The sequence below is a fragment of the Mytilus californianus genome, unplaced genomic scaffold, assembly GCF_021869535.1.
Source record: "Mytilus californianus isolate M0D057914Y unplaced genomic scaffold, xbMytCali1.0.p SCAF_2, whole genome shotgun sequence".
Classification (NCBI taxonomy): domain Eukaryota; kingdom Metazoa; phylum Mollusca; class Bivalvia; order Mytilida; family Mytilidae; genus Mytilus; species Mytilus californianus.
The window spans coordinates 114,642,608-114,667,530 of record NW_026262668.1 but is presented as its reverse complement, the minus strand read 5'-3'; the positions used below and the strand labels follow the sequence as shown (position 1 = coordinate 114,667,530).

At 32.1% G+C, this 24,923-nt stretch overlaps 1 protein-coding gene across 2 annotated transcripts in view; it reads right to left on the bottom strand.

Moving 5' to 3' along the window:
* The window catches only part of LOC127730796 (integrin beta-1-A-like), a 66,179-nt gene that overhangs the window by 11,524 nt on the left and 29,732 nt on the right, over positions 1-24,923 (bottom strand). For both annotated transcript variants that reach the window (XM_052239375.1, XM_052239374.1), the window contains exons 7-17: positions 23,914-24,013; positions 16,112-16,198; positions 14,910-14,993; positions 14,282-14,368; positions 11,190-11,381; positions 10,674-10,750; positions 10,229-10,286; positions 6,873-7,034; positions 4,168-4,298; positions 3,381-3,529; positions 2,464-2,567 (exon numbers count right to left, since the gene is read on the bottom strand). In XM_052239375.1, coding sequence (XP_052095335.1) covers positions 2,464-2,567; positions 3,381-3,529; positions 4,168-4,298; positions 6,873-7,034; positions 10,229-10,286; positions 10,674-10,750; positions 11,190-11,381; positions 14,282-14,368; positions 14,910-14,993; positions 16,112-16,198; positions 23,914-24,013 — 1,231 coding nt within the window. The remainder of the gene's footprint in view (positions 1-2,463; positions 2,568-3,380; positions 3,530-4,167; positions 4,299-6,872; positions 7,035-10,228; positions 10,287-10,673; positions 10,751-11,189; positions 11,382-14,281; positions 14,369-14,909; positions 14,994-16,111; positions 16,199-23,913; positions 24,014-24,923) is intronic.

The window sequence follows — 24,923 nt, the reverse complement described above, 5'->3', positions numbered from 1 at the left end:
AAAAAACAGAAATTTTTCCATTTTTAAAGGGCATAACTCTAGAACGGTAAAAGTGAGGCCACCGAAATTGAAACTTGATCTGTGTTTTGTGGTAATAAGCATTGTGTATAAGTTTCATATCATTTGGTTGAGGCAAACTAAAGTCAGAGAACGGAAACAAAAAATTCAGCAATTTTTCCATTTGTAAAGGGGCATAACTTAGTAACTTAGAACGGTAAAAGTGACGCCACCAAAATTGAAATTTGATCTGTGTTTTGTGGTAATAAGCATTGTGTATAAGTTTCATAACATTTGGTTGAGGCAGACTAAAGTTAGATAACGGAAACCAATTTTGGGATACGTACATTCGTATGTACAGACGGACAAGGGTAAAACTGAATGCCCCCTCTGCTACGGTGGGGGCATAAAAAATATGTTAATCATTGTTATTACCTGTATAAGAATGAATTTTTGTGGATTGAATCAGTCACTCAAATAGTTCACCCTTGCTTCACTTTTAATATTGACATTCTTTTCCTTTTAATAGCTGAACACTCCTAGTACATCCATAACCAGATATAAAGGGTCAAACTGAAGGTCACATGAATACGGATTCAACTTGCAAGTTAATAATACATTAGTGATGTTTTTGAGCTTATTTTGACAATATAAAAGAAGTATTATATAAGAATTCTGCTTTTAGTAATACTTGAAACAAAAAGAATCGTAGTTTAAATTTTATCTAAATCATAGCTAATGGCCCTTTAATATGTTGCATTCCAGAAATGATTATGACCTTTAATAAGTTTTGCAATCCATACTCATATATAATCAGTACACCCTTTTTTACCATTTGAATTAAGGGGAAAAATGTTAAGTAATTTAGTGAAGATCTGATAAGTTTCAAGTTGTATGGTATTGCTTGAATTGTTTTGATTTGTGGAAATAACATTGGCTCAACCATTTCATTTGGAGCCTAGATCAATCTACCTCTTGAGCTTGGTGCAAATCAAGACTGCATGCTTACCATATATAAATCAAATGAAGTCACTATAGGAGCCCAAATGTTGGTTAGATTTTTGCTGTAACCTATATAATTATTGTCATGTGGGAAACAGATATTCCATAAAAGTCAACCAACTGCAAGGCAATCAGTGACTACCACATCTAGATTTACATACTAGTACTAAGTTTATAAATGATTATTTGGCAAAAGATTAAAATGTTTTTCGAAAATAAATTCTGAAGCATAGAATACATCTACATCTGACAAACACGCTGTTTATATTGATCTTGTAATTTCTGTTTAATGTTATTCGTAACATGCAAAAAAAGTTGAAAGAAGTTTACCGTAAATTTTCCACTGGATATTGAACTGAACAGATGAAACTGATAATGTTTAATTATTCGGTAAGGGATAACTTTCAGACTATATAAATAGAGTGCTGTGACTATCAATCCATCATTCTGCCTCAGAAGAAGGTCCATGAAGGACCAAATCCTGTCAGACTATATAAATAGAGTGCTGTGACTATCAATCCATCATTCTGCCTCAGAAGAAGGTCCATGAAGGACCAAAACCTGTCAGACTATATAAAAAGAGTGCTGTGACTATCAATACATCCTTCTGCCTCTGAAGAAGGTCCATGAAGGACCAAAACCTGTCAGACTATATAAATAGAGTGCTGTGACTATCAATCCATCATTCTGCCTCTGAAGAAGGTCCATGAAGGACCAAAACCTGTCAGACTATATAAATAGAGTGCTGTGACTATCAATCCATCATTCTGCCTCTGAAGAAGGTCCATGAAGGACCAAAACCTGTCAGGCTATATAAAAAGAGTGCTGTGACTATCAATCCATCTTTCTGCCTCTGAAGAAGGTCCATGAAGGACCAAAACCTGTCAGACTATATAAATAGAGTGCTGTGACTATCAATACATCATTCTGCCTCTGAAGAAGGTCCATGAAGGACCAAAACCTGTCAGACTATATAAATAGAGTGCTGTGACTATCAATCCATCATTCTGCCTCTGAAAAAGGTCCATGAAGGACCAAAACCTGTCAGGCTATGAATCATCCCCAGGCGCTGTTAATTATGTGTTTTCGGCATTACTGATCATTTTAATTTTTTCTAGGTATTTACTAAATTTAGTAAATTGATTTCAAATACAATCTGCTTAAATACTGCTTTTTAGGAATGTTCAATCGTATTTAATTAATTATCAATTTGAAATCAAGCATCAACATACTTTATTTGAACTTTGATGGATAGTTGTTTCATTGGTTATCATACCACATCTCCTTATTTTCACATTATTTTGATCTTGAAACCACTGAAGAATGAATAAATGTGAATTCTATTTCAGGTTGGTCAACAAAACTGTGTGCACACGGTAAGCAATGCCTTTTAAAACCCACTCTATCCATTTTCAGGTTTGAAACCAGATACAAATGTATCTTTAGGTGTGTGAATATACATACCCCATTAGAATTAGTACAAGCATCTGTTGATGTAGGGCAGTCACAGGTTGTACCATTGTAACCTTCATTACAAACACAATTAGAGCACTGACACACACCATTCCCTATAAATATATTGTAAAACAATATATCATTACAATCAAAAGCATACTGGTAGACACATTTTTACTTCAAAAATAACAATAAACTTGCTAAAAGCTCAGTTATAACAGTATTGAAAATAAATAACTTGAGTTGATATGGAGCAATAAATTTGCTAATGCCAAATTGCAATGGGTCTGCTTCATGCAGTTGTATTATCTAGAATGCCTAAATGAGGCGCACAGTAATCAAAACAAAAGGATGATAATTAATTAATTATCTCTGCTGATTGGATAATTTGAAATAAGGGCCTTGTTCTGATTGGTTCCCTTCCCACATCTCACAAAGCAATTAGAGAGCGAGATGTCAAGAGTGGCCAGTAGGGAATTCCTTATATCATTGGTTGTTATTAATAGATATAAGCTGAACTAAAATAACCAATTGGCAATAAAGGACAGGTAATGCATGTGCGATGATACATGTCAACATGCTGTGTATTAATAATCCATTTTTCTTGTTAATAAAAATATCACAAAAACTGAGAGCACTGACCTTCACTTTTTAGTAGAGAAAGTAACAGTAGGCATGGTCAACGAATACTACATAACATTTATGTCTGTATATATGATATAATTTTTTTAGTGCAAGTAAAGTCGTCAAAACATGAAAACATAAACAAACAATGATAAGAATTTGTTGAAAGCCCATTTTCTTAAATAAAAGTAAGAAAATCAATAACTGCGTCCAAACCTGACTTAGTATGTTATTATAAATCATTTAAGCATGTCACATATTCAGTTTTCTTCGTATTTTACGTCAATATTAATAATACCTACCATTACAAAGTTCCCCTGTTCCAATATATCCACCACATCCCTTGTTGTAGCATTCGCAGTAGTCCCCAGTGTAGTCAGCAGGACATACACATTTACCACATTGACACTCCCCTACATTACTGCATATAATATAATTGACACCATCAGTGCTGAAAAAGTCAATAGAATGTGGTCAACATTAGTCCTATATGTTTTTTTAAATGTGCTCCTCTTACCCCAGATTTATTCTTTTATTATTACTGTAATCTGATACATATATTTGTACGTAGATTTTCCTTAAATCACAAAATCGCAATAATTAATCTTGGATTTTTGTCAATTCTTCAAATTTCCCAATAATAAATGCACACAATAATTTCTGAATTTACAGTATAACAATATCTTAATATATCTAAAATAAAAGGGGGAGGGTTGCATGCTAGAAAACTTGTCACAGATGTCTGTATTTACATCTTAAAGTTTGTCATTCAGGATATTTTGTGTTTATGGCAGATCGTTGATTGGCTCTTTTAATTTATTCACTATTTTTCAAAATTCTTGATGATTTAGACTAACTGGTATGTTGGTAAATATTATATATTGACCTCTCTATGTCTTTGTTTTAGATTTTAGAATGTGTTTTCTTTCGTTGTTGGGATGCTGTCTCACTGATGTATACCCCATTATTTCCAGCAGTGTGAGAGGATAAGACAAAAATCTAGTTAAAGGAAATTCTGGTCTTGTGTGTGAAATGAAATGTGTTTAAGGTCTTCATTTAGACATATTTAGTGTAAGAAAAATAACCTACGTCTGTCCACATGTTTCTTCTTGTGTCTTACTAATGTCACAATCACACTCATCACCTGACCAACCATCATAACAGTGGCATACACCACACTCCAATCGTCCCTGTCCATTACATTCTGTTGAATTCTCTATCTACAAATCATCATCAAAAAAATTAAAAGAAGCCTTTTTTTGAAAATTGCAAAGCACATAAATAGTAATAAAATGATAATGGAAATCTAAGTTATTGTTAAAAGTATTGTAATTATACAGAACAGAGAAAACATAAATGTATCAAATGTTCATTTTCATTCAACAAAAATGTTATCAGGGGAGGTGACCACTACACAATAAATGCATGATATATACATCTTATACACTTATCAGTTTAACTTTAACTTGACTTAAACCATTGCTGTGTCGTCAGCCTATTCAGTTACCGTGGTTTCTTTTTCTAGAATCAACGCTTCCTATATCTATCGCTGAAATGGACTCAACATATTATATTCAATTGTTTCCTTTGTGTGCCTAATTTCATGAAGTTTGAATTGGCTAATTTACTGATTTCTGTTCACTAATGGAATTGATTTCAAAACTTACCTTTAACTTTTGTAATTCACTGGGAATTGAACCTCTCCTTGAAATATGTTATGTCCCGTGACATAATAGACAATCATATAGTATAAGTTGGTAGCTGCCAGGTTAAGATCAATAAGTTATAGAGTCAACTTAAAAGTAGAGACTTATCAGTTTAGGTTTGAATCCCTGTTTTCTCTTTTTGTTGTCCCTATTCTTTAGTTTTTCCCCTTTTCTTATTTTGTATGTTATTGTGGATATTTTTGTAATAATAGAGGATTTTTCCTTTTTTTTTTATTATTATTGGCTAATTCATGTATTTGAAAAGAAAATGATTACATTCAATTTGTCAATTTTTGTTTTATAAATATAGTATGAGTTCATCTGTTTCACTGCAAATCTTTACAAAAGTTTATTTGAAAATCCCTATGCGAGTAAATCATGATGTGCCTAGACTTAGGTTTTTTGCTAGAAATTTCAGAAACAAACTTATCATATATACTTAGAAATAAGAACATGATAACATGGTAATTTAAATTTACTTACAATACCTTTCAATTAAGAAAAGCCTTTAATTTGGAAAAGACATCAACACAAAAAATGAAATCAATACATTATAAATTTAATGCGTCCGAAGCACTTTTCTGGACAATAGTTTAAATTAGATACATATCCATTGTACCTATAATACTGCAAATAAAGTAATAAAAAATAAACCTCTCATGTTAATCAATATATTTAGTTATGTGAATTTTAAGGGTTTCTTCCCAGTAGCTGGGCTTCATATAACATGTAACCATTTTGTATCTATGGAACTTACAAAGTTTTCTTGGGAGTTTTAATTTGTTTTAACACTTATTATTTTTCAGATGCATCTTTATTTATATAGACTTGTTTGCACTGGAAATTGTTATTTTTTTCATTTCTTGAATCAAATATACAATATGCTGTGCATGTACTGATTTTGTGTCATTGATTGATAACCAATATCCTTTGTTTTTCTAATATATATGAATGGAGTTTGTCTCTCTTGCTGTGTGGAGGCCGTAGAAAGTTTCCCTGTACTTGAGGTGTATGCTCTTCTGTATTATTAAAGTTGTAGTGTATTTATTCTTGAGATAACTTTTCTAATATGTGCCACATCATTCTCTCAATTTTAGGCCAGTTTGTGTACCAATATTTCAAAAGATGCACACCACCTATTTTAAGCCTTCATTCCTATCCACGTTAAATTTTCCACTTTTAAACATTTATGGGGGGGGGGGAGGGGGGCAATAAACTGTTATTTACACATCCGATCGTAATGGTTACCAGAACTTTGGATACACCAAACTAGTATTTCATATCTGAGAAACAGGCTTTATATATGCCCTCAATTTTAGAATTCATTCATACTTTTTTGTATTATTCAAAATTTATTAATCAAAATATGTTCTACAAGAATCACCAGTCCTTCATCTTTCATTTGATACCTAAATTACCAAAATATTCTACATAGTTTGATATTTACACCTATGCATAGGAACTATTTTGTTTTAAATATGTACTACTTTCCAGTAAGTTATTTTTGACCGGGCCCGATTTGGTGGTGTTACATCACAAAATTTATCCAAATTACTTTGCAAAGAAAGCTACTCATACATCTGCTAGGGGCTGTCTAAAATTTGCAGTGAGGTGAGAGTTTATTGATGTGTGTTGAAGGCCTCACTGTGACTTTGAGATGAAGAACAGCAATAAAAGTGCTGTTCCTTTGCTTTTGGTGTGTTTTTGCTGTGCATGTATTGATTTTGTGTGATGATGGATACCCCATATCCTTTGTTTTTCTAATATACCCATTTGTTTTAATGTGAAGTATCATTAGTCCTATTCAAAGAAACAAGATAAATTTCACCTGCATAACCTTTACATCAACAGAATATTAAAATGGTGATGTCTTAGTTGATATTGTTGAAATCAAATTATCATCAATGTGTTTGATAGAAAAAAATGTTTTAAAATGTTTATTGTTGACCTTGAGATGACTTTCGTTATATTTTTTGGGTGACATTGGTTTACTGTTTCTTTTATGTATACCCAACATCTCCTTTTATTCATAAAATATTAAATATTTGTAAAATAAAATATGCATATAAAATATAACACTAGACTTACTGCTTGGTCCGGAGCCTGACAATCACAATCACATATATACTCCACATTTACATCTAATCTATCTTCTAGACCCTCAGGATGGATTGAGGATTTCACAGTCCTTTCATTTACGTTATCAGGACATTTGTTGATATTGAGGGTCATACGAAACTCAAATTCTATCTGAAAAAATATGAACGGCTGACCTTTAAGCAATTGTATATTTTTTCCACAAAACAAACCCCATCTACTGTCTGCTTGGTTTCCCATAAAATCAGAGATATTTAAGTATTAACCCTTTACACTGCCAAGAGGAAAACTTAATACTGTTACTCTGAACATTAGTAGGCTTTAGCCACAATGTGTCTCAGGGGGGTTATTTGGGGTCACAACATTCTCGTCTTTTAAAGTCTTTTAATAGTATTATTGTTTTCAAGGTGGGTTTGCCTGAACCCATAAAACCCCTCGCTACGAGTAGAATAAACAAATGTCTTTTAAAGAACTTCAATAAACAAACTGAACAATCAGCTGCTGTATTTATCAAAGCTAATAAAACCAGTACCTCAAGTATGTCAAACTATGATTATCGAAGCTGATAAAACCAGTACCTCAAGTACGTCTAACTATGATTATCAAAGCTGATAAAACCAGTACCTCAAGTATGTCAAACTATGATTATCAAAGCTGATAAAACCAGTACCTCAAGTATATCAAACTTTAATCATTAAACCTGATAAAACCAGTACCTCAAGAATATCAAACTATGATTATCAAAGCTGACAAAACCAGTACCTCAAGTATATCAAACTTTAATTATCAAAGCTGATAAAACCAGTACCTCAAGTACGTCTAACTATGATTATCAAAGCTGATAAAACCAGTACCTCAAGTATATCAAACTTTAATTATTAAACCTGATAAAACCAGTACCTCAAGTATATCAAACTATGATTATCAAAGCTGATAAAACCAGTACCTCAAGTATATCAAACTATGATTATCAAAGCTGACAAAACCAGTACCTCAAGAATATCAAACTATGATTATCAAAGCTGACAAAACCAGTACCTCAAGTATATCAAACCTTAATCATTAAACCTGATAAAACCAGTACCTCAAGTATATCAAACTTTAATTATTAAACCTGATAAAACCAGTACCTCAAGTATATCAAACTATGATTATCAAAGCTGACAAAACCAGTACCTCAAGTATATCAAACTTTAATCATTAAACCTGATAAAACCAGTACCTCAAGTATATCAAACTATGATTATCAAAGCTGACAAAACCAGTACCTCAAGTATATCAAACCTTAATCATTAAACCTGATAAAACCAGTACCTCAAGTATATCAAACTTTAATTATTAAACCTGATACCTCAAGAACGTCTAACTATGATTATCAAAGCTGATAAAACCAGTACCTCAAGTATATCAAACTATGATTATCGAAGCTGATAAAATCAATACCTCAAGAACGTCTAACTATGATTATCAAAGCTGATAAAACCAGTACCTCAAGAATATCAAACTTTAATTATTAAACCTGATAAAACCAGTACCTCAAGTATGTCTAACTTTGATTATCAAAGCTGATAAAACCAGTACTTCAAGTATATCAAACTTTAATTATTAAACCTGATAAAACCAGTACCTCAAGTATATCAAACTATGATTATCAAAGCTGATAAAACTAGTACCTCAAGTACGTCTAACTATGATTATCAAACCTGACAAAACCAGTACCTCAAGTATATCAAACTTTTATTATCAAAGCTGATAAAACCAGTACCTCAAGTATATCAAACTTTAATTATCAAAGCTGATAAAACCAGTACCTCAAGTATGTCTAACTATGATTATCAAAGCTGATAAAACCAGTACCTCAAGTATATCAAACTTTAATTATTAAACCTGATAAAACCAGTACCTCAAGTATATCAAACTATGATTATCAAAGCTGATAAAACCAGTACCTCAAGTACGTCAAACTATAAATTAGTTAATTTGAATTTCATAGCATCCCAATATGTTTAAAAAGATTCTTATGCAACATGATTTGACCTCAAAAACCTGACTCGAGTTTTCCTTTTTGTTTTTCATTTTCTCATAAACCTTAGAAAAATTGCTTGACCGAGCTCAAAAAGCATTAAATGCTCTTTAGAAGACAATACAAAATATTTCTCTTCCCATTGATTTATAAAAGTAATTATTTGATACATTGATTGTTTTTATCTTGACAAAGTCCTCAGATATATGGGGGTTTGAAAAGAAAATAATATAAAATGAATGGGGAATGTGTCCACGGGACACAGATGATGCCCCTGCTTGCATATACTGTTATAAAAGGACATAACTCAAAAATGGTAAAAGTGACACTACCCCAATTCGTAATGGATCTGAGTTTTGTGGTAATAAGCGTCGTATATACGTTTCATAACATTTGGTTGAGGCAAACTTAAGTTTGAGAATGGAAACAAAAAATTCAGCAATTTTTCCATTTGTAGAGGAACATAACACTAGAAAGATAAAAGTGACGCAATACAAATCTAAACTTGATCTGTGTTTTGTGGTAATAAGCATTATGTATAAGTTTCATAACATTTGGTTGAGGCAAACTTAAGTTAGAGAACAGAAACAAAAAATTCAGCAATTTTTCCATTTGTAAAGGGGCATAACTCTAGAACAGTAAAAGTGACGCCACCAACATTCAAATAAAATCTGTGTTTTGTGGTAATAAGCATTGCGTATAATATTTCATAACATTTAGTTGAGGTAAACTAAAGTTAGAAAACGGAAACCAATTTCGGGACGTATGTACGTACTGGCATACGGACTGACGTACAGACGGACAAGAGTAAAACTTAATGCCCCCTTCGCTATGGTGGGGGCATAAAAATTATACCATAATGAGTGAATGAGTCATCTGTGGCTGATTTGTTCTAAATAAACAATGATATTATATAAAGGAATCCTTCAATTTTACTAGTTACTTTTTATGGGAATAATACCAAATTGATTTGTTTTAAGGTAGCTGGGGTGTCTAAATGTTCTGACGATTGATTTTCTTAAACTTCTGTAAAAGACTTCTGTGTCAATGTACTTTCAAATTTGAATATAAAAACTGGGGGTCACAGACCTTGTATTTTCTTTAAATTATATTGAAATTAATGAAATGACAGTTAACTCTTAACGACACCTAATTTTTTAAAAAGTTTAATCTTTTAATTTCCAGTATGAGATGCTTCTGTTGCATGTTGAAAGATACCTGGAAAAATATTTTTAAACCGAAAATATATTTTTGCAACATGCCCAGATTAGATGCTCAGAAAAAGACACCTGATCTACCTTAAACTGACTAAATATAAACTTACAGTGTTGCCTACTGTTATATTGGAACATGTTGATCTTTGATCAGTTTGAGATTTTCTCCTGAAATACAAAAAAAATCTACTCTGAAGATCACATGGTTTATTTATTTTCTATTTTTTTTTACATTTCATCTGACAATAGATAACAAGAAAGTGATCAGAAGCCTACATGAATTGGAGAAACCTCAATAATACTAGTGTGGGTATAGCATCTATCTAATTTACATATTGGATTATATATCATTTCATTTTTTCACAGTATTAGCCATGCCAATTTGACTTCATGCAACGATTGTTATGTGTATTGAAGTAGTTATCAGTTTTACTTGACAATTCTAATAAATAAATGTCAGCACTGTTAATCTTTCCATTTATAAGAACAGTTATCAGTTAGAGCAAGGCCACTGATGGAATTGCCTAAAGTAAACACTTTTTGTTTATAACTTACCCTCCACAAGCTGACCAGTATTCTGTGGCAATGTTTTCGAAAGGTTCATTAACAAAATTTACTGTACTTCTCAGTTTCTGTAAAAGAGAAAATGAATATTTCAAGGTAACCAATTCAAATTCTAAATAATGTACCACATATTATATTCTTTTAAATTCTCTCATAATCAACGTTAACCTTACTTAAGTATAAAATACTATAGGCAGTCTTGTGTTTGAGTTGACAGTTGCATGTTCTCCAAAAGACAAATAGGACTAAGTCAAGTCAATCTTGTATTCATCTAGTATTCATCTAGTATTCATAGATCTTAACCATATAACAGTATATCATAAAGATCCATTAAGAAAAACTTGAGTTTTGTAGTTTTAAAATTTCTAACAATTCAAAGCTCATAATTTCAGAACAACAAATCAGATATTCAACAAATAAAAAGTCTACATGCTGCAATATTCAGTGTGACAATCAAACTAAAGCCTGTGTTTTGTTGAAGAATTGTCCTCATTCTACAATACAAACCTCATAGGTAGTTCTTATAATGGACAGGATGTTGGTAGCATCTTGAGATAACTCTTCTGTAAAGGATCCTGGGATATCGGGGTTTAGCTTGACATAATAATTTTTGTAGCCCTCACGATCATCAATTACAAATATTACATTTATATTGTTATCTGTTATAGCTTTTCTTATCTGTCCAATTGATGGGTAGTCCTAAAACAGATATTATATTTATATAGAATTCTGTAACTACTTTTATGATCTGTCCAACTGATGGGAAGTCCTAAAACAAATATTGTATTTATATACATGTATACAGAAATCTGTGAAGCAAGAACAATAGAACAGTAACTCCCAAAGCATTAAAACATTTATTTTGGCGAGTTTACTCATATGTCCCTTCTTAAACTTACCACATTACATAAAATGTGTTAGAATTGTTGACATGGTCACTGTTAAAGCAAACAAATAGCACACCCCTTCCATCTTGACAGGCATCAGGGAAAAAAGAATGCCAAATTTCCCCAAAATTGCCAAACAGAGAAAATGTGTCCTCGGTCAATATGGCCCACCACTCTATACATCTAAGAAAAATTATCTGTGAAAGTATATTGATTTCAATAAACATATCCTGTTTTTTATCGCATTGTTATTTAGCTGCTCATTATACATATACTTAAATAAGTGAAGGATGCTATTACATTAGCAATAGTTTTTCTATGGTATTGTTAACAGTGACAATGAAGTAACTATACCTAAAAATAAAAGCATGTAAATTACCGTATAGCGGGTTATTTTCGTGGGTCAGGGGGAAATTGCGAAAATAAATTCTGCGAAAATTTATGCATACGTTCGATACTTTCTAATAGCTAAAGCGTTTTGTAAGCTATTTATTTTTTCCCGTTTGACGGATCAATAACGGTTTATGTTAATTTAAATAACTTAACTGTCACTGGCTGTCAGGTGTTAATTAGTTGATTGGTTACATAATAAAATAAATAATAATATAAGAGTGTAAGGTACGCTGTCAGGTATTTTATCCTTATTAATTAGTGTCAAATTATATAAGAGTTGCAAGTCACTCATGATAATTTTATAATCTTATTAGTACATCAAAGGTCCGGTCACTTTCATAACTAATCAACCGTAACATTTACAAGAAGTATGTACACCTGTGACAAATAACTATGTACCAGTATTCTATTGATTAACTGTATCAAAATATAATCAATAAATAATACGTCATGCAGGTAAAACAATCATTTAACCATAACAATAGATCCTTGTTTGTCAATTTTTACCATTTTTTAACTGCAACCATTTCAGTATCCGCCAAAATATATAATTGAGATTAAAGAGTCTGCCAAAATAAAAACCGCCAAAAGTTTTTATATACTTTGTTGCCCCTAGATTTTACAACCGCGAAAATATCCCGCTATACAGTATGTCCTTATAGGCAGCGAACACAATTAATCTGTCAAATATCCATTTAAAAATTGTATTGAATCATTTTAACTTAAATCATCAAAATATTACCAAGTTTGTCAGAATGAAATGGAATTAATATTAATTGAAGAAGTTTAAAGTAAATCTTATTACAATACTGCTGAATGTTTTTTTTTATGTATAAATAAATGAATCTTTGTGCTATTTCATTCCACAGACTATTTGCCAGTCAATTGATTCAAAGACTATAACCCCTATAAATAGTTTTTCAATCAAAGTTCCTGAAGTTTTTAATACTTATTTTACCTTGGAGATTTTTGAATCGTAATCTTAAACACTGAAATATTGAAAACAAGAAATCAATATAAGTCATTTAATTACTTATCATGAATTATGAAAAACATCCAAAAGTATCTATATGAAAACTGACATATTTAGGTCAATATAACAAATGTATGGTATGTGACTGACTTCGTCATCTCTAATTTGTGAACACTTTTGGGGACGATGATATATTTTGTAGATACAAGCAATTATATACATAGAAATTTTAAAAGAAGGATCCCTGGTTTTTTTTTACAGTAACTCAAACATTAACGATAAACACAAGGGCCAAAAATACCTTCTCATACATCAAGTTCTTATTTATATGACTTTATTTCATATCAGTTAAGAATTAGCTTCTCTTATTGGATAACAAGGGGCAACATGACATTCTTTATTCTTCAGTAGTAAATTACATCAGTCTTTAACAGAAAAAAACCGACCAGAAAACCGATGGGTAAAGGACTTTTACATGTTAATGACCAGTGGGGCATCGTTTCTCTGTTTAGAGTGATGTCCCTTTAATAAAACGCAATCACGATTCAGACGTTTGGAACATGGCTGAACTGGAAGGCATGTCTGCTACAGACAACTCAAATGATATACTGAAAAATTGCACTTAAATGAATGGCAGTGACTTATAGTTATCACTATGACTGGTCTTCACTCTTTCCTATAGAAATCGTACAATAACTCGAGTTTGCTTTGAATAATTTGAATATTTGAGAATTTTTAAAAACATGGTTCCTCAATGAAATAAACATAATAGTTATTGAAAAACTGGTCATTATCGTGATACATGGACTGCCCGTAGGACAGTGGTACTGACTGTGACAGCAATAATGACCTCGCCTACGGCTCAGTCATTATCGCGTTCTAAGTCAATACCACTGTCCTGTGGGCAGTCCATATATCACGATAATGACCAGTTTTTCAATAACTATTATGTAAATATTTTCCAGGGGGTGTACGTAAATATCTGTGAATATTTTTTTGCTTGTATAATTCAACACTTAATGACTGGTTATGAGGGGAATAGCAAGTTTATTGTCTCTTCAAAACCAATTATTGCATTAGGATTTATCTCGAGCAATAGTTGGCATCTCAGGTACAACAAACTTGCTATTACTCTCATAACAAGTCAATAAGTGTATAATATAAAACACAACTATGTAGTTTACATAAACACAAGTGTGTGTACACATCTGCATTAGTTTATAATACATCCACTATTTTTTAGCTTCAGTTAACTGTTATTCGGCTATCCTAAGGTCTTCTTATTGAATTTCAGCCCTAGCTCAAGTTCTAAGTTAAAAAAATGAACATCAATATAAATGACTCACCAATATGGTATCGTGTGTATATTTCATGTTTGGTCCATCCGGAGCAAGATGACATTGTAGATCGTGAGGTCTTACAATACCAGCTAACTGAAACATAAAGGACATCAAATCTTACAATACTATCTTAACAGATTAAAGAATAGAACAAGCAGGGCTTTCCAAAGTAGCCAGTGGATGGCGAAAATTCACTATTTACGGTGGCTACTGGCTACTTCACTGACAAAAAAAAAATTCAAAAAGAAAAAAAAAATTTTTAAATTTGTACAGACAAGCGTTGAGAGTGGTACTGTCGGCAAGTTGCTGTCACGATAAACAAGGATGTAAAACCTGTGTTTACCTTTAGCTAAATAGAGTTCACATGAATTTCAGTCACTGATTGGTCGTTTAAAAGTGTAAAGTTACGTCATCTTTAATCGGAAAGCATCATATTTTTGCAAGGATAATAAAAGAGAAGTTCCAATGGTCAAAAATTGTTGGCAATCATTGCAAAGGAACAGACCTCACAACCAATTCACATACCAAATATTGTTAAACTCTTATCTATAGTTACTGAGGAATAATAATTGGCTGTCAAGGTATGACTAAACTACATTCCATTTCTTGTTATTTAAAGGAATGTATTGTTTACCTTTCCATCCCCAGCAAAATGATAATCAACATCAGAGGCATATATCAACATTCTTCTGGCCTTATTTCTCCATCCTATTTTATCCTGTAAATATATAAAATACAAAGGTTGTCAAGAAAGTACATGGTATTATATACAATAAAATTGTAAACTTAAAGGTAAAGTCAGCAATTTGTTTTATTCACATTCCTGGTAGGATAAACTTCAGACATATTTATTTTTTAGTAAGAGAATTCATAAACTTGTCCTCATTAAAATTTAAATCTTTTTAAAATCTTATTTCAGTGAACATTATTACAAGACAAGGATATTAGGTTTCAAGTTTTGCTTTCTTTATTTTCCTTTATCTTTATATTCCTGTGGACCAAATACATTGTACTTAGTCACCTAAAAGTGGAGGCATTTTTCATTGATTAATTCAATTGAATGCTATGACAGAAATTAAACACAAAATGTAAATGTGTGGCAGTAATAAAATTTTATGCATCAACCAAAGTGTATATAATTTGGTGATACTTTTTTAAAAATTTTAATGAAGAATTGATGCATTTAAAGCCAGAACTGCATCCGAATATTAATGAAAAATGAGAGATGTAACATTTCCACTTCAATAGATCAAATTAATTCAAAATGTCCAAATATATAGAATGCTGGTCAAATACTTTTTTATTTTACTTCAAATTGCATGTTTTTGTAAAAATTGTCCTCAGAATTTTGTTTAAAGATAATTATTGTTAAATAAAAACTAACTTTCAAATTTATATGCTATAACCACAGATTTTTCCATTAACACGGTTGCTGATAAAATCCAATTGAAATGTTTTTGTGTTTCCTATAGAATCCTATAGATAATCAGCTGATGTGGATGCATTATTTGCAGGATAGTCAACCTTAAACCCTAACTAGTCTATGGCAGTTACACTGTCTCCTACATTCAATGCAAATGTGATATCATTTGATGTCACTGGTAGTAAAGCACAAATCTGCTTAGACAGGGCCTAATCTAGGAGTTTGGAGAGGAAGATCAATTTCTTGGAGAAGTTGAATTCCATTACCGTTTAAGTTGCATTGTGTTTTCTTGTTTATCTATGAAATAAATATTAAGGAAAGTGTTTCATGTGCAAAAGAAGAATAAACCTGCAAAATTTATATATGATACTGTATATATTGCAAAACCTTAACTTAACTATACAAATACAAACCCCACAAACTGCAACCTGCATCACCCCATCTAACAACCCTTCTGTTTTATCTCTGTTTGCTGTTGTTGCGGTAGCTCTTACAACATCCTGTAAAAATAAACAATTTTCTTTTATAAGAACCAAAAGCAGCTTTAAATCAAAGCACGAATGTGCTGAAAAGGCAGTTACCTACAGGATTGATGATTTTATAGCCCGAATTGATTATAATCAAACACATAACTTTTCAGGAAAGGCTAACAACATCAGATATTTAGACATTATTTAATTATTATGGCATGGAAATGATAATTTTACATTGCATTTCCAAAGAACAAATTATTGTATGAGTATATTAATGCACAAATATCTTTTAATTTAAAATTTTACCGTCTACAGAGCAACTTAGGATTGACTTTTTCTGCAAACAAATAAATTTTTTGTTGCACAATACTGTGCAATTGAAGATTTTTTGCTATTGCCCAATACTGTGCTATTGCGCAATACTGTGCAATTGAAGATTTCTTGCTATTGTGCAATACTGTGCAATCATTTAAAATTTCAAAAATTTTGAAGAAAAAAAATATGAACCCCCAAAAAAATTGGAAAAAGAAAATCCCCCAAACTTTTTGAACCCCCTCCTCCTTGGATTAATTACCCCCAAATTAATTCCAGCCTTCCCTTTGTGGTATGGAACCTTGAAGTACAATTTTAGAGAGATCCATACCCTTAAACACAAGTTACTGTCTGGAAACTAGAAAAATGCTTGTTTTTGGCAACTTTTTTGCCCCTAATTCCTGAACCGTTGGGGCAATTACCCCCAAATTCAATCCCAGCCTTCCCTTTGTGATATGGAACCTTGTGGTACAATTTCAGAGAGATCTACACACTAACACACAAGTTATTGTCCGGAAACTACAAAAATGCTTGTTTTTGGCCCCTAATTTCTAAACTGTTGGTACCATAACCCCCAAAAACAATCCCAACCTTGTTTTTATGGTATTGAACCTTCTGGTAAAATTTCCTAGAGATCCATTCACTTAAACTAAAGTTATTGTCCGGAAACCAAATGTTTCTTCGGACGACACTGACAACGATGACAACAACACCATAGCATTATACGACGCAAAAAAAATGTTTGCGGTCGTATAAAAAAAAATACTGTATAGTCGGCTATAAAAGGCCTTGACATGAAAAATATGAAACAATTCAATTGAGATAACTAATGGCCTAATTTAAAACAAAACAATTTCCGAAAAACAAGTATGACCAACATGAGCCAATGACCACTGAACTACAGGCTCCTGACTTGGGACAGGCACATAAAGAATGTGGCGAGGTCAAACATGTTTGTGAGCACTCAACCCTCTGCTAACCCGGAATAAAATGCTTTGATGAGCGCATCTTGATACGACCGCAGTTGTCTTACCCTGAACTGTTGGGGCAAGTTTGGACACAATATTTAAGTTTGATACGGTCTGAATTTGGATTGTGATCAAGTTTTTGACATAATATAGGTTTCTGACACAAAATAAATGTAGTCAAAGACCTTAAAAATTTGAAATGGGACATTTAATTTACCTAGAATGGTCTGATATCCAAAATCTATCAAAATGGTTAGATTCAGCATATAAAAAAAACACCAAAAATTTAATTATAGTTGAAATCAAACAAAGTTTAATTTTGGACCCTTCAAACCTAATTAATAATATATGGACTAATTTGAAAACAGGGCCCAAAATAAAAAATCTAAATGCACAATAAGATTCAGCATATGATACAGCCGCAATAATTCAGTTTTTGATGTTTCAAACAAAGTTTAATTTTGGACCCTTTTGATCTCAATGTAGACCAATTTAATAAACTGTTAACACAGATATATGTCTCGCCTTTTTGTACTTTTGATAATGCAAATGTTGAAATTAAAATAGCAATACTTTAACATGTAAGTCATGCAAATATTCAAAGTCAATTAACTATGACTGAAGGTACATGGCAAAACAATCTCCATGGAAATGATATGTGCCAATGCTAATACAACTGCATACCAAATACCATAGACTTATCATAAGTCGTTCCCTTTCAACAAACCTAAACACAAACATTGAATTGTAAACTATGTAAAAGTTTCAAGGTCAATGAACCATGATGAGGGGTTGGGCTATACATTCTCCATGGAAACGAGACTTGCAAAAGCCAATAAATTTGCATACCAAATATCATTGACTTAACATTAATTAGCGGTTCATCTTAAACTGGTCTAATCACAAACTAATACATGTAAACTAAGCAAAAGTTTCAAAGTCAATAGAACATGACTCTGGGGGCGGGACCAAATATTCTCCATGGAAATGAGATGTGCTAATGCTTATACAACTGCATACCAATTATCATTGACCTACCACTAACAGTTCCCCTTAAACTGACCTAATTACAAACTAATACATGAAAACTAAGCAAAAGTTTCAAAGTCAATACACCATGAAAGAGGGGGTGGTGCCAAATAATCTCCATGGAAATGAGATATGCCAATGCTTATACAACTGCATACCAAATATCATTGACCTACCACTAGTGGTTCCCAATAAACTGACCTAATCACAAACTAATACATGTAAACTAAGCAAAGTTTCAAAGTCAATAGACCTTGACTGAGGAGGCGGGGCCAAATAATCTCCATGGTAATGAGATGTGCCAATGCTAATACAACTGCATACCAAATATCATTGACCTACCACTAGTGGTTCACCATGAACTAGACCTAATCACAAACTAATACATTGTTGACGCCGCCGCTGCCGCCGTCAACGACGCCAGAAACAGCATACCTATGTCTCGCTTTTTGACTCCATCAAGGCGAGACATAAATGGGGCCCTATATCCAAAATAGTAATACAAGGTTAGAACCCCAAAAATTAAAAACTTTAAATTAATCCCATTGAAATTGGTTAAAAGATTTGTATTTATTTTCAATTGAAGATTTCTTGCTACTGCGCAATACTGTTCAATTGAAGATTTCTACTGTGCTATTGAAGATTTCTTGAAATTGCGCAATAGAAGATTTTTTGCTATTGCGCAATACTGTGCTGTTGCGCATTACTGTGTTGCAGCGCAATACTGTGCTGTTGCACAATACTGTGCTATTGCACAACACTGTGCAATTGAAGATTTCTTGCTTTTGCAATACTGTGCAATTGAAGATTTCTTGCTATTGCAATACTGTGCTATTGTGCAATACTGTGCAATTGAAGATTTCTTCTTGAAAATTGAAATTATAAAAATTTTGAAGAAAAAAAATATAAACCCCCAAAAGAAATTGGAAAAAAAAATCCCCCCCAAACTTTTTGAACCCCCCCTTGGAATAATTACCCACAAACTCAATCCCAGCCTTCCCTTTGTGGTATGGAACCTTGAAGTACAATTTTAGAGAGATCCATACCCTTAAACACAAGTTACTGTCTGGAAACTAGAAAAATGCTTGTTTTCTGCAACTTTTTTGCCCCTAATTCCTGAACCGTTGGGGCAACTACCTCCAAACTCAATTCCATCCTTCTCTTTATGATATGGAACTTGTGGTACAATTTCAGAGAGATTCATACACTTACACACAAGTTATTGTCCGGAAACTACAAAAATGCTTGTTTTTGGCCCCTAATTCCTAAACTGTTGGTAACATAACTTCCAAAATCAATCCCAACCTTCCTTTTGAGGTATTAAACCTTCAGGTAAAATTTCATAGCGATCCATTCACTAAACAAAAGTTATTGTCGGGAAACCAAATGTGTCTTTGGATGAAGATGACGCTTACGACGACATGATAGCATTATACGAACGCAAACATTTTTTTGCAGTCGTATAAAAATGGTATTACATCACAACATAAGAACAAACTATCAAAATCAGTTGAAAATGGCTTAACCCATTTAGGAAGATCCTCCCCAACCTGCTAAAGTAATCCTAATCCTTGTAACAGTTTTGGGGATTAATAATCTAAACACTGAGGAGGTAGTCCAAATAATTATGACCTCCTGAAAGGCTATTTAAATTTTTTTTTCTGTGAAGCCTTCCTACGACGTCAGCTTATTGATCATGCTGAAGGTCCTTTAATGTCCGCATTGGAGTGTGAAATAGTGAGTATTTCTTTGCAGAGTTGAAAGGTCATTAAATATTTTTTTCGGCATCAAAATCTTCTGATCAATGACAATGTTTTGACAACATTCCACTTTTCTATTAATGACGGTATTTACCTTTAATTATCCTTGGTGTGTGCCATAAACAGAAGCCGTATCAAGTTATCAATATTCGGTCACCTGTTGATTGTTCTATCAAACTAATATCACTTGTTAATTAGCATTGGACATGTTGGGCCGTCAGTTAAATCAAATAAGTTCGATCCACTCGGGTTTTTACATCTTCAATTTGTAGAGGTAGAAACCCAATTGTATCGAATTTTTCACATGTCAACTTTGGCACTGTTTGTTTCAGATTTAAAAACAAAACTTTCATCGGACTTATAGATCGAAATAGTTTACCTGACAATAGGTCTGACATAACAGTTATGTCGTACGGTCAGATGATTTTACAACAGCTCTGGTTTGCAATAAATTCCAGATGGATATTGATAGTTTAGGCGGGTTTCGGCAATTCGATGTATAAACTGTTTTGATGAGAAAATAAAAAATAATAGGAATCTCAAGAAAGGCAATCACACATCCATCATTGCCAATGGTCCTACAAGCTAGTGAGATATCTCACCAGATGGAAGCGATGTCCAGAGGATTGTGTTTTGCCTTACACCGGGAAAGATGTTCCAGGCTTGATATACATGTTGGGTGAGACTTGGGTTAGTCCAAAGGCTAGGTGCGCTAGTAGTCGATCTTACCTTTAAGTCCTTTTACCTTTTAGTAACAAGTTGGAATTTTTATTAAGGTTTAAATAGATTAAGTAGAGAAATCCTGTGGCATTTAATTATTAAATTACCATATGTTAAATTCATTAATTTTAAGGATAAGTTTTAAGCTTAAGATAATGTTTCTCATATTGATTGGATGTTACGCAGAGGTCATATTTTATAGTGAAAAGCTAACAGAGACAGTTGTTGAACAGTTTTGTTTTAATTCACAAGAGGAATAGACTTTTTAACTGTGAAGCTATGTGAATGGACAAGAAAGATCTTTAAAACCAATAGTAGACTTTTAAAATTAGGAGTGCTGTACATTGCGTTTTCTTATAGGTGGAGGGTAAATATGTATATAACTACTTGTATGATGCTGTACAGACTATATTCTACTGTGTAGTGCGATGACATAAACTTAGGTCTGCACATGCAGAAGAAGTTTTAAACACATTTATATATATATATATTTTAAAAATCCGTTGCTCTGATTACACAGATACCCTGTGGTGCTCCAGATAATGGAGGGATTTACTAAAAAGAAAGAAAGAAAGAGAGGTGAGTTATTATTGACATGTGGCGACTAGGCATATTTCAGTCAACTTTTCATTATTTCAACGACTGAAACGATCTTGAAAACAACTCAAGATTTAAATACCACTCGAAATAAACCTGAAATCTTTCACACAGATTTTCCAGTAATTTTGGTTTGTCAATCGGTTGACTGCTCATAATGCAAAATGCAACTATATCGAAAGTTTTGAAAACAAACAAAAAACATTGTTCGATTCTTTACTGCCCAGTGTCAATGAATTATGATAAAAAAAACACAGAATATTACAAATAATAGAAGAAAGAATTCCACTTTTCTTTGAATTTGACAGTTGTGGGAAATGAACCTTGCATTTCATTGCAGAAAAAAAATTCTGAGTCATAAACATATATATTTGGTGTTTCAAAGCGCCATTCTTTTTTTATTTGCTGTTCTTAAAAAATATTTTGGAAATTTCAGGTGACATGGTTACTAAAGCTTGTTATCAGGAAAAAATAGGGTGAAAATTTGATTGCTTTACTTCCGGTGATGGTTATTATCTTATATGCAATGAAATGCTATGTGAAATTTTCAATGTAGTACTGGACAGGATAAAACTTTACTCATGCTAAGTATTTCTTTATTTGAAATAAAGATAAATTCTGCACAATATTTTGAAAAATGCCAATTAAACAAAAACTAATAGGGGAAAGTCAATGGTGGTATTACTCCTGCCCATTAGTATATGTTAAAGTAAATTCTGTTGAAAATATTCATCAACCAAAGAAAATCCAAGAAAAGTATATGTTCCTTCCCATGTTATAATGTTGTAATAAAAGGTCATACATTCTAGAATTTATCTGTATCTAAAAATGTTTTGCGTAAATATTTTGATTTGACAAAGAAATATTGGCACCTTACTTTTGTGTATATATTGGTTATACAAATTCTTACATTTGTACACTATTTAATAGCCCTTGTCATTGGTGTTAAGTACTCTGTCAAAAAAAATGAAAAATTATTAATTTCATGCATTATACTGAGACATTTGTGTAAAGGATATGGGGCAGATGTTCATGAGTTTCATGTAATACTTGACATAAACAATACACCAAAGTGTTTTAACTGTTGTTTTTTATCTTGTCAGTGACTGGAAAGTTTTCAGATATAAGCAGCAGTGCTCAAACATGTTCCAAAAATCAATATTGCCCTTGTGTCTATCTAGTAGAACTTCAATGATAACTCATACATAATAATTTAGTAGAAGATACATAGGGGGACAGAATAAGTAAACTATATAAAAAAAAAATGGCAATGCATTCCTGCATATATCCTCTAAACAGTTGCCCAACAAAAGAATCTACAATAAAATAATTACAAAGTAGACTGGGGCAGAAAACAATGCATATTTGTTAAGATATGTGTCAGAATAGTTGTAATTTAGGTTGATAAAACAATGAATACAGATATATGTATATTGCAAAAATACCTAAAATGACTAAAATCAATCAAGTAGCATATAACCATGATCAACTCTCATATGAACACCCATTACACAACTGCTACGAATTTAGAAGATAACAGCTCCAACAGGAGACTTCTGTTTCCAAGACAAAAAAAAGTCTATTTATTTTTTTATATAGGTTGCTATTCCAATATTTGTTAGTATGTTTGGGCATATGTCCTATGACCTGCTATATAGATTCATCAGTTTTTATAACTCCACAACAAAGTTTTAAGTGGGAATATAGAAACTAAAGTTTTATCAATATCAATCTAGCTGTTTAGGATGAGATGATCTTACGAGAGACTTTTACCAAATATTGCAATATTGAAGTAAGTAAATTAGATTATCTCCCTTAACATGTGGGGCCGGGAATAAATTCTTTATGCACATCCTCATGCAATGTTTTTCAACTGTACAGTTTCATCAATATATGTAGTATCCATTAGGATCAGTTGTGCTAACAAGGAAGGCCTGCCAGAAGGTTGACAATGGATAGGATGATCCCTATCTTTCCAAGAAAACTTTGTTGCAAGAGATATAAAAACTGATATATCTAAATGTCAGGATTATATGATCATTTGTTTGCATTATCTTCAAACTTCTTAACAAATATAGCCATTTTAAAGAACAATAAAATTTGGTCTGTAATCTACTTTATATTTACAAGATTGTCTACTGGGTAATTTCTATTTCTAGAACCAAGAATCAGAAATCTAATTTGAAATCTTATCTTTAAACCTGGCTTAGATTTTAAAGAAATTATTTTTTCTGTTAATAACTCCAGCATACATGACAAAAGTTAAGATTTTTATCTGTATATTCTGACTTTATTTTAGAAATTCAGGTCAGTCTATAACTACTTTTAAGATGTTTTAAGCATAGTTTATACTTACTCTAAATTGTTGGACGTTATTGGTAAGGTTCAGCCTGTGTAAAAAGGAATGTGGTGGAGCACATGTAAGAGTAGAATCACCAGGACATGGATTTTGTAAACTGAAGAAAAAAATAATATAAATTTCAATAAATTAAAGGCTCAAGGTAAGATACAATTTTTTTACTGGGCATATTTAATGTTTATATGACTGTAATGTCAAATTTATCAAATCTATACAAACTTCACACTCATACAAAGTCAAACTTTGAAAGAACTTCTACCAAAAAGTAGTTTTTGGCATTTATACTTGTTGGCCTTATTCAGAGGTTTCTATATCATGTTTGTGTCATAGGTCACTCCTTATTGTATGGTCTCTATTAAAAATTCGTAAGGGTTCCGCGGAACCCAGTGTCTCGCCTACTTTTGCTGTTAATCGCAGGCTCAACAAAAATGAGGAAAAAAATTAATAAAAATATTCCTCTCTTTACTATCTTTTGATTGTAAGTAGCTTCTGTCCAAGTTTGGTAAAAATCCAGGATAGTTTATGAATCTAATAAATGTTTTAAAAACTTAAACTGCAGACTGTATGTAATGTTAACTGGATGAAAAACTAAGTACATTTATAAGTAAAATACGGAAAAAATGGAACAAACTTTTAACAAAATTTTCTTCTAAATACTAGCTTTTAATCATAAACAAGCTTTTGTCCAAGTTTGGTACAAATCCAGGATAGTTTAAGAAAGTTATTAAAATTTAAAAAACTTTAACCACAGAGTGAATGTAATGTTAACTGGCAGAAAAACTAAGTCCATTTATAAGTAAAATAATGAAAAAATGGATTTTTTTTTTACAAAATTTACTGCTGGATACTATCTTATGATCATAAACAAGCTTCTTTCCAAGTTTGGTAGAAATCCAGGATAGTTTAAGAAAGTTATTAAAATTTCAAAAACTTTAACCACAGAGTGAATGTAATGTTTCCTGGCAGAAATACTAAGTCCATTTATAAGTAAAATACGGAAAAAATGG